The sequence below is a fragment of the Chironomus tepperi genome, unplaced genomic scaffold (genome assembly GCF_022539635.2).
Source record: "Chironomus tepperi strain 1889 unplaced genomic scaffold, CSIRO-AGI_Ctep_v1 contig_301, whole genome shotgun sequence".
Taxonomy (NCBI): domain Eukaryota; kingdom Metazoa; phylum Arthropoda; class Insecta; order Diptera; family Chironomidae; genus Chironomus; species Chironomus tepperi.
The window spans coordinates 92,727-104,810 of NW_027226423.1; the positions used below are offsets into that span (position 1 = coordinate 92,727).

At 33.7% G+C, this 12,084-nt stretch overlaps 1 protein-coding gene across 1 annotated transcript in view; it reads left to right on the forward strand.

Annotated features, from left to right (window-relative positions):
- Positions 1 to 5,989, forward strand: part of LOC139092481 (cGMP-dependent 3',5'-cyclic phosphodiesterase-like) — a 29,675-nt gene extending 23,686 nt beyond the window's left edge. The window contains exons 3-4 of the mRNA XM_070642892.1: positions 2,352 to 2,503; positions 2,635 to 5,989. Of these exons, the coding sequence (XP_070498993.1) occupies positions 2,352 to 2,503; positions 2,635 to 4,270 (1,788 nt within the window). The 3' untranslated portion in view covers positions 4,271 to 5,989. The remainder of the gene's footprint in view (positions 1 to 2,351; positions 2,504 to 2,634) is intronic.
- The last annotated feature ends 6,095 nt before the right edge of the window (positions 5,990 to 12,084 follow it).

The window sequence follows — 12,084 nt, forward strand, 5'->3', positions numbered from 1 at the left end:
GCACATAGCCACCCTAAATACAGGTCACGATAAGTTTTCTGTATATATTAATTAATCAGAGCTGATTACACCAAGCGTGTTTGCCTCTAGGATATATTTGTTGCTTTGTAGAACAACAAAGAATGATTATGATATAAATTATGACGTATACCTTAGGGGTTGCTCATAATTTACGTTTCGGTGCCAAATTGTGGCATTTTAGACCCAAATTTCTTCTTTGTTTTGGAATAATCTGTGCGAAAATTGCTCATTTTAGTAGTTTTTTCTATGACCTTTTCCTGACATCTCTGACCGTTTCTAATCAGAATTGTTACAAAATACACGAAGTATCCCTTTAATTTCCTCATATCTCTACTTTCTTATGTGAGCTTAGATTTATCAAAAAATAATTAATGCTACTCTTTAATTGAAATGTAATGATAAATGATTTTCAATTAATTTACGTTAGAGATAAGTTTGGGTGTATTTAATTGCCTTTAATCTACCATGACAGGAGAAATGAAATGCGAGTACAGAGTGCCTTAATGAAGTGAAAAAATATTCTTATGATGTAAAAATTATCATAAATAAATTGTGAATAGATATAGACAGCCACATTGACTACATGCGAAAAGGATTCCACTCGCAAATAAATTTAAGATGAAAATTTCATCAGATTACATACAATACACGCTTGTTGATTTTTCTGTCATTGTAAGTGAGTGAAGGAGAGGCTTAGAGGCAATTTTCGTGTCGTTTACCATCTCAAATGTGTATACACAATTCACAAGCTAAAGGAAATAAAATAAGAGAATAGAAAAAAAAAATTATTCTCTGTTATATGAGATGTCAAACAAAAGGAAGAGATTCTGATACGATAGCTTGATAATATAAAATACAGCGAAGGGTAAATGTGTTGCGAAATATATTTACTCTGATTGTCCATTTTGATATTTTGTTTCCACATGTACATTCCGTTTCACGCTCTTAATCTTTGTCACTCTGCGTTGAGACATTACAGACTTGACACATTGTTTTGGTATGCATTTGTCACTATGGTATGTTGAACGTGTCAACTGATGATCTATGCTTTGTGACGCGTTTTCTTATTAGTTTGTTGACTCATTTATTTAGGATGTAACTTGAAAAAGTAATTTTTGGAAATGGTACAAAAAGTCTAGGATGTTTCAGGGGTAGTTTACTTATTAAGTAACACTCTTAGGGAGGGAAGGGGGTGAGATTTTGTTACGGAAGAGGATCTTTCCTAAGTGAACCGTTTCCTAACATAAAATGGTAAATTATTAGCTGCAAAATGCATTACAGGATTCCTATGGCGGATAAGGTGAACCGAGGAAAAAAATCCGGCCTTAGATCATCGTGACACTGACTTGGTACTTGATTAGGCTTAAGATATGACTCCATGAAAGAGTCACGTAGGCTTTTTGCTGAAATTAATTAACTATTGATGCTATTCAAGTTGATTCTTGTTGTCATGGAGGTCATGAGACGAAAATTCAGCCCCAGACTAGTGTGACTCTTGTCATAGCTCAGATTCAATTAAATTCGGTTTCAGATCAGACTCAAGTCGATCTTTGAACGGATTGTCAGCGTGCTTTTCGAGTGAATCTTAAAATTCAGATTCCTGATGTCCATCATTCGCGAATGATTCCCATATCAGCCACAAATGCGTCTAAAACAACCCTTATGCTAATCAATTATACTTCCTCGATTACTTTTGTCTTCTACTTTGTAACAAAACTTCTTATGTACCACGTGTGAAAAATATCGAATTCATTATTTGTTCTGATTGCTATATTATACCAAACAATAGTCTCATGAGAATTGTTGACAAATCCTTGAATCGATTTCACATGTTAGAATTATAATTCAGTTAATCAACGTCAATGTTCAGTAATAAATTCATTAAATTTTCAATAATTTTATGAGAAATTAATTTTCCATAATAAAATCACATGAAAATTATAAGCAATCAATCAACAAGATGTGGCATGCGAGCATATTGATTTACTAATACAAATAAGAAGTACGAAATTTTGTGTAATCTGAAACTTTTTTGAAACTTTTGAAGCTGCGAGCTTAAATAATGTAATATTATGGCTGTGGATTTCTGTCAAAAACCTCAATAAACTTGATACATATTCTCTTCCTGTCTTTATCCTATTTTTATACATAAAACACATTAAAAAATAATCTCATTGCATGAGTACTGTATATATATACATACATTTTAATGGCATGAAACCTGCAAAAGACATGAAACAGTCTGTTGTGATATATTTAATTCCCATTTCAGTTACGTAAAAAAAAACTCATTTTTATTTCATTGTTTTCTTGTTCTTCCTCTTTAACAGGTTGTCGGGAAGGAGCATAACACTTTAATTTTTGATGTCAAAGGCAGCAATCCCCATCAGTCCATAAAATCATCTAATGCGCTTTTCGTGTGTATTGCTGGCGATAGCTCGCAAAGGGATAAGTTTGAATTTTATGTCCAACATACATTTCGGTAATTATCTTCTCAATATTTACTAAAGTCTTTTTTTTATTAACTTGCCTAATGTTACTTTTTTTTACTCCATTATTTCTTCTTGTTCTTCCTATTACATCGTAATTACCTCACAACAACAACAAAAAAAGATATGTTCTCGGTCACTTGTTGACAGCATTTGAGCTTTATGAGGAGAAAAGGGTACGATTTCAATGTCAAAATCTACTTCAAGTCGCACGTCGTTTACTTAGCAAGATTGGTGATCTCGGACAGCTTTTACGTGGTGTTATGGCTGAGGCACGAGAACTAGCCAAAGCTGAAAGATGTTCATTATTTTTAATTGATAAAGATACAGGTGAATTAGTCTCAAAAGTATTTGATGGAACTGCAATAACACAACAAACAAAGCAATCGAAAGAGGTTCGCATAAGTGGCACACAAGGCATTGCCGGTCATGTTGCACAAACGGGAAAATTATTAAATATACATAATGCATATCATCATCCATTATTTTATAAAGGAATTGACGAACAAACTGGCTTTAAAACTCGCAATATCTTATGTTTTCCAATATGTGATGAGGAACGTGTCATTGGTGTTGCTCAACTATGCAATAAGCTAGACGGATTTCATTTTGATAAATGTGATGAAGAAACGGCAACAGCATTTTCAGTCTATTGCGGTATTAGCATAATGCATTCATTGGTACACAAACGAGTTCAGAAAGCGGAAGCAAGATATAAGCTCTCGCAGGAATTGCTACTTTATCATATGAAAGTACCAGAATTAGATGTTGCAAATTGTCTTAATAGTTCAACATTAGCGACTGTCATTGATAATTTTCCAAATTTTGAAAGTTTTGACTTTTGTCCACGTGATGTCGATGATCATAGTTCAATATATCTATGTATTAAAATGTTTATGGATTTAAATTTTATTGCTGAATTTAAAATGCCTGAAGAGAAGCTCGCAAGATTTGTTATGCTAGTCCAAAAAGGTTATCGTAATATGCCGTATCATAATTGGCAACATGCATTCTCCGTTACACATTTCTCGTATGCATGTATGAAAAATTTAAAGTTAATTGAACGTGGAATCATAACGAAATTGCAAGGACTTTCATTCCTCATCTCATGCTTATGTCATGATTTAGATCATCGTGGTTTTAATAACTCATATATGACGCAAAGTGGCAGTATGTTGGCACGTCTTTATTCGTCCGAAGGAAGCATTAATGAACGTCATCATTTATCTCAAGCGATTTGCATTTTAAATGATCCAGGAAGTAAAATTCTCGATTCATTGTCAACAGAGAATTTTATGGAATCAATTGATATTCTGAGGGAACTGATACTCGCCACCGATTTAGCAAATCACTTTAGAATTTATAAAGATTTGCAGAAACTTAATTCGGATAATATACAAAATCATCAACGAATGTTACTGTCGTTACTTATTACATGCTGTGACCTAAATGACCAAATAAAAACGTGGACAACTGTCTATCGTGTGGCCGAGCTTGTCTATACAGAATTTTTCACACAAGGCGATCTCGAAAAGCAAATGGGAATGTCACCAAATTTAATGTTTGACAGGAAGAAGGCAAACGTTCCAGCACTTCAAATTGAATTTCTTGATGCGGTTGTAAAGCCAACATATGAGATATTTGTGCAAATATTTCCCGAGACATCGCAATTCCTTGAAACGATAACAGAAAATCGACAACATTGGGTCGACATTAAAGAAAAAGAGGAAGATTGTTGTAAGAATGGAAATTCCTGTTAGGAATATGAAAGCATGTGTTCCTTTTTTTGAAGATTTTCATCTTATTTTTTACGGGTTTGATTTTGTTTATAAATTTTGCAATAATGTAGAGATTTATGTTTGTTTATCATGTCAAGTCATGAATTGGGGTTGTTTTTTACGAGGTTGATAATGTATTTTGAAGGATTTAGGCAAATATGCTGTTTAAAAGGGCGAATGTGCAGGCTTTTGAGAGTTGATTTGGATATAATGATTTAATCCATGTTTAATAATGCACGAATGAAGATAGAAGCAAGCTAGAAGTTATTAGGGTTTCATTTTTTCCTTTTAAAACCTCAATAAATTGAAAAATAAATTTCCATGTAGGGTTCATTCACTTGTGACGTAACGTAATAAAATTGACTTTTCGACTTCTCCTTAACGAAATTTCTATGCAAAATTGTTTTGATTATTTAAGGCGTAACAAAATCTCGACCCCCTCCCTAAAAGCGTTACATGATATATAAACAGACCCTTTAGTACAGCATCATCTCTTTATGGGATCAAAATAAATAACACCTGTATTAAAATTGAAGATTAAGACCTTGAAAGAATAAATAAATTTTTAATAATAATCCTGATTTTTAGAAGATTTTTTATCAATAATTAACAAAGACCCTAGGATGTAACTTTTTTTACGGGGGAGTTGAGTTAAAGTTGATTTAAATTCACTATGGTTCTTTAAAAATCGATTGAAATTTGCACGGAATTTTTTCGGCTGACACTTATGAAGTATAACATTTTCATACAAATTTCACTCGATTCTTTTCGAACTGTGGCGAACTCAAATTGATTTCGTCTCCTTTGAGAGGGAAAAGGAGGGATAGAGGGCTGAGGTAGGGATTATTTTCTTTGAAAACTCTAGCAAATTAAAGTTTTTTTGTCCAAAAAGTGGGAAGGAGAGCATGCCTTCTTGAATACGCCCCTGATAATTAAACCTGATCCCCAGTAGACGTAGAGCGTGCTCTCAAGAGTAGAGTAACGCTAGCAAGCATCCTCAACTAGTAAATTTAAGAAGAGCAAGTTCTCAAGAGCTTGCTCTTGATATTTAATCGTGAATTTTTCACTTTCACTTACCCTCGAATGTAAAACTTAACTTAATATTTTTGACGAAATTCCATGCAATTATTCTTAAAATTTGAGTTGTAATTAGGGTTCGTCTTAGAAGTGCAAGCCCACATTCTGTGCATTTTAGATGCGCCAACTTACAGTTTTGAGCTTTACCTAATAGTTCAATGATGAATATTTGCAGTTTTGAATACAATGCTGAATATATACAGTTTTGGACAAACCCAAGTTGAAATTCCCGATTCTCTGTTATTATTTTATCTGGTTTCAAATTTTAAGGACCAAAAGGGTTGATTAAATTAGACATCATTAGATTCATATTGTATTGATTGCGGCCGAGAACATTAATTCTCTTACGAATGACACAATAATTAATTAAACTATACATAATATGTAAATTGGATGTTACTAAAAACTGAAATTCGTTTGGAAAAAAAAATTAAAATTATAGCACAAATATATTCCAAAAAATAAATAAAATAGACCAATGAACCTAATTTAGCATGTAATAAATACGCAAATATTTTTTAAATTGAAAAACTTTTCAAAACGAATAACTTATCAAGCGCATAAAAATACCTACTAAATTTAGAGAGAAAATAATAAAAGTAAATAACTTTGTTTGCTGGTCAAATATTTTCCATGAGTTTGTCTATAAGTATACATTTATATTATAATTTATTACAATATTTTTATTCTATTTCATCAACATCATCAGGTATCATCATTTTGTCATTTTTTTTGTTTGTTCCTTAATCCCATTTATATTATAAATGGCCTGGCATTTAAATGTCATTTCAAATTTCAAAATAAAAGAAAAAAGTTTTATTAAAATAAAGTGTTTTATTCTATGCTGCTTGTTTTTCTATTCCCTTAACTTTTTTCAGTTGCAAACTTCTATTCGTATCTAGTGATGAGAAATGTCTTTTGCATGAGACGTGCTTTGTTTCTTCTATACTTTTTTTGTATCATGATACTGCTGCAGTTTTATAGTTTTTAGGATCACGGAGCGAGTTATGCATAATTCTTAAGGAGAAGACATGAGATAAGTCTTGCTGTTTTTTCTTCATTCCGTCGTTTCATAACGGAAGGATTTATTTACATTTTAATGCAGAATTCTGATATTGTTGCAGATCTGGTGGCAGATGATAAAGCTATTCATGAATAATGAATCTTAAGCAAATCATTATTGTAATTCCAATGCTATTTTGAGTGTCGAGTGAACAGGTTTCGATTAGTCGATCTTATAAACTTGACATTTGTGAAACTTGCCATGAAATGTCAAATTTATTACTAGACATAAAGTTGACTGATGTTACATAGGAAATTTTATGACGTCCAAATTGCCAAACGCTTGCTTTAGTTTTTACACGCTAGCGATCATGAATAAATCAATGTCTATAGTAAGGGTTTGACATTCATCTAAAAATTCCGAAATATTTATAGTGAATCATTTTATACAAATTAGAATTGATGCAAAAATCACGGATCAGCTATTCATCTGAATTGTCGTTTAAAATTTTGGAAATTATGAACTCCGAAGATTAAACAAAGTATCTAACTTGAATTGTGAACCATAAAACCGATTTGGAATAGGTCCGAAGAATAAACATATCTGTTACGTAATTAAATGTCCGACTTGGATCCTAGGTTGAAAGCAATAAAGGAATAAACCATTGAGGTGTGCAATTTGTACATACATCTGAAAAGCACACTCCGTAAAAATGACCAAAAATATTGCTTTAGACTAATGGGATTCTTGCTGTTGCCTACCTTTGATTAAATCCGGCCTTAAGGTAGATTCATATCACTCTGTGGGCAAATTTTCAGATATTTTTACGCTGTATATCTTCCAGGACAATTATACAATTGCAACAACCTGTTAATGTCTATCATCTAGCAAAGTGTCAGCATTTCTGCATGCTCAATGCATCATGAACTGTACCAGCAATTAATTCAAGGTAAGAAAGGAATTCAAAGGTTCTGACACAAAAATAATCCATCTACAATCCTTGAATACATTGTTGCCCCGACAATTTTATTTGGTCAGGTACGATTTTAAACAAAGCTCTTATTTTCAAACTCAATCAACAGAAAATCAAGGAACCGTGCCATGTCTTACAAAAGAATAATTTATAAAGAAATTCAATGTCAACAATCCCTTCGTGTCCTTTACTTAAGATACAAAATACCTCTTACTCGTTTGATTGAAAGCACCGACAATGGGAAAATACCATCCAAGATCTGTCTTTAAATTTTTCATTTACAAAACTCTATTTATTGACCGTCCAAGTATGCTTGATGCTTGCAAATAAAAAAAAAAACTTTCCTTTCAAATTTGAGGATGCAGGATGTCAGAAACGTGCCTTGAATATGAAATTTTTGTTCAAATTTATTTTAATTGAATTTCACTTATTTGAGATAAAAAAAAATACAATTTTCATCCTATCATTCAATTTAGATTGTAGATTCACACTTAAGGTACTGAAAAAAAGTTTGTAGATGAATAAATTTGGTGCACGTGCATCTGAAATTGTGTATGATTCAAGTTTTAATTATTAATTTCCTAAACTTTAATGGACAAAAAGGTTGATGTGCTTAAGGACTCGCCACATTCCCGAGCGACACAAATGATACCAAAGGGAAGCCATCTTGATTCGGCAGCCATTTGAATGCCATTTAACCTCGTCCACATGGAGGCTACATCAACATGGAAATGACCATCACATGGAGGCGACCATCACATGGAGGCGACCATCACATGGAGGCGACCATCACATGGAGGTGACCATCACATGGAGGCGACCATCACATGGAGGTGACCATCACATGGAGGCGACCATCACATAAAGGCGACTTCCACATGGAGGCGACATCCACATTTAAACGATATTCACATGGAGGCGGCATCCATTTGGTATTAGTAAAATAAATTTAGCAGCCTTAAAAGCTCGATGGCTGAACCTTCTTCATTTGAGTCGCTCAGGATTAAAAAAGTACAAGAACAAAATCCCAACCACGTGTGGCTAACAAGTGTTTCCACATTTTCCACACATACATAAGTTAAGTACATTCCGAATCACCACCAATCTTGTAAGTTGTCTTTCAAACTGGGTGTTAAGTTCAGTGAAAACCGATAAAGTGATTTATTTACCCTCGTTTTTAAAAAACACATCGTTTTAGGAAATCGACAGCGGAAAATTCAAAGCTTTTGGCAATGGCACAACCATAAATTTGTCTGAAAATATATCCTTTTCGATGAATTAGTTTGGCTTTAACAAAAAAATCAGAGATAGCACATTTAAATGCCGAAAAATTCAGATTGTTGAAGAGATTGGGGTTGTGTTACAATGTCACAGCATAGTAATCTTTTGGTTATGTCAGTTAGTGAGATGAAATTAATGGCATTATGTAAGTGATGTAAACTTACACCATTGGATATCAAATTTCAAATTAATTTTCATCTGATGAATGGCTTATTACAAATATGTGTAGGAAAATCGATTTCAAGAGGCACATGCTTAATGGGACTTCATGGATGGATCAAGGGGGAGGATGAGGAGAGTTAGAGTCTTGAACTGAATAATTTATGAACCTCTAAAAGTGATAAAGAGTTGGTAGGACTCTTTTTTGGTGCTCGATTATGTTGGAGTTCTCAAATAAGAAATGTTACTTGCTAATGAGGATATTTACCCTAAAAAAACACTTGATGCAAAACGGCTATGTCCGACTCCCGACTATGACCTACTCGGCTATGTCCGACTCCCCCGACTATGACTATTTTCGACTCCGGTTATGTCCGACTCCGACTATGTCCGACTCCCGGCTATGTCCGACTCCCGGCTATGTCCGACTCCCGACTATGTCCGACTCCTTGCTATGTCCGACTCCCGACTATGTCCGACTCCCGGATATGTCCAACTTCAGACTATGTCCGACTCCTGATTAAGTCCGAGCATAGCGAAGCCAATCAATATTTAAAAAAAATAGCCATAACCCTCCTCTTCTCCTGCCTACGCCTCTGCATCAAACGGAACATTTTCGGTCCATTATTTTAATCCCTTTCTATCTATATGCAGAACTCCTAATAATGATTGATCGAGAATTTAATAAATTGCGTATTGTACACAGATTGATTGATCTTTTATATTTTTATTGACTAAATCACCCTTACTTTATCCTTTCTTAGAAAGAAGGCACCAAAATTACTCGATTGTTCACTTTTCTTCCTATTGGATTGCCATAACTTCCAAGAACCATTAAAGAGATTTATTCGAATATTAGCAATGCTTTGAAAGGAACACAAATAATTTGCCTAAGGCACAACACAAGCCTCAAACATACTCAATACTTTAAGATTTTCTTCAGAAGAAGCAATCCAAAAATAAAATGTAACACTTGCTTCTCGCATAGCATCACGTAAAAGGCAAATATTGATTTGGATCTTTACATTTCTGTATGTATCCACAGCACGGATTTTTTAACATCCTAATTCCATGTTTAAATAGCTTTAATCGTTGTCTGTTTGGTTTACACTTACGGTGTGAGTTTGAAAAGATTGAAAATTTTGTCAGCTGTTCAGTAACAGTTGTCATGTTTATTGTAGTTTTGTTTCAGATTATTGCGAATTGATTTGTGGTTGAATTCAGTGGTTCTTGAATTATTCAGGAGGCGACATACCAAAATTTAGCAAAAAATATCATGATACACTTACATTTCTTATTGACATCAATGGAATAGACTGCAATAAGGCGACTGTACGTCTAGTAAAGATCTTGATGTTGAATGCAAGTTACATAAATGTGAAATTCATAACTAGACATATGGTCGACTTACTGCAACATTTTCCATTTGGGTAAGCAATGATGAATGCTTTTTGGATGATAAAGTTATGGACCGTACACTTATTACTCAAATTTTTTTTGAGAGTGCAGGTGAGCATTTAGTATTGGCAATTTGTCGACAGAATGCAGCGGCCATGGACAACTTAAGTAGAGCAGCGTGCTTGACAATAACAACCTGTACGTGCTACATTGCCAAATTTTTATAGAAATGTCATGATCCGGATGTTAGCAGCGAAAAAGCGGCAAAAATCAAGTGGTAAGAACGTTGGACTACCGTTTTAATGACCCACCTGGATTCAATCCCAGGGAAAGTCCAGTTGGATTCGGATACTTTTTCGCTGTTCTAACACTGTATCCTGTTCTGTCCAACTCGGTTTTTGGGATTCGCGACACACAAATTATGATTAGTTACGTTGAATTGATTTACCCTGAGTCATGCAGCATGCAGAGTTTGGGAAAGCAAAACGTTTATTGGACGAAAAAACCGTCATCACGACAAATCTTCGTCTTCAATAAAGGCAACAAAAATCAACATCATGTACAGGATGCCGTGTGCGGTTCCGGCCGAGGCTATCAACAAAGGCATGTCGTGAAAAATAAAAGGTTGCCTGGTTCTGTCTTAGACTATCATTAAATTTTTCTTGAAACATCTATCACCAAGTCGACATAACTCTGGACGGGGTTAGATTTGAAAAAATTCAGCTTTGGTCTGAGCTCAGGCTAGATTCAAGCTGATCAGGAAACAGTTTATTCATATTTTTTAGACCAGTATTCAAATGAGCTGCTTCACACTGGTTGCTCACCACCGTTGTTGGCCGTATGCTTGCCAGGAGTAGTGTATCGTTCAACGTAGTTTGTGAAGCACTGGTCTAATTGAATCAATCTTAACAATCTTCAAGAAAAATTCCAAATATCTCGATTTTAATAATTTTCATCAACACAAAACTCAATGCGAAATGAACAACTTTTTATAAGAATTTTTTGCAAAAATCTACAAACTCAAAAAAAAATTGAAAACAATTTGTTACAACTGCTGACTCGATAAAATCCGAGCAATTTCTTTCTTTTCAACCATAAACTCTTAAAAGATTTTTTTGTTGTTGATGAATATATAAATAAAGCAGAAAACTTTACGAATAAAAATGCGGAAAAAATTGTCTTCAAATAAATTAAATCTTCTCATATGGAAATGCTCGGTACTTACAAAAAATCAATTTGTTCTCCTCATTATTACTTAGAGATCTTGTTCTTATGTTCTTCTTCCGCACAAAATGATTTGTAAACTTCGAGTATATTTTTTTTATATGTGTATCTAATTTTAAGTTCATTTACTTGCTCTTCATGCTTCATATGTAATTTTTAAAAGCAGTAAAATAAAGTAACGAGATTCAGAAACGGTGAATGTAGAGAAATTGTAGAAATAAAATGTAGGTATTCCTCTGTGTTGCCTTTATTTCAAATTTAAATATTTTTAAGAGCTTCATATTACATTTTCAATGATGTTATGAGTATCATGAGATGAGATGTTTAAAGATTCACGCGATGATGAAACAATCTCCTTTTTATGAATCCATAGAAGCGAAATGAGGAGATAGAAAAATGAGAATAAACATATTTTTTCTGAAGTGATTCCAGCTAGAGTCAAACCTCCTACTCCCTTTGGATTAACTTCTTTAATTTTCTAGGGATTTTCAAGATAAAATTCTCAGATCGTCCCTAATTTTTGCGTTGGATTCTAAAAATCTACCTACACCCTTGGTATGTGCTCTCTTGAGGATCGTGTTCATGAATATTTCTTGACTTGCCAGTTCAGATGGAGCTATGATGACTAAACGTCTGATTGATCTTAGAAATAGGAACAAGTTGTTAGATGTAGCTCTATTA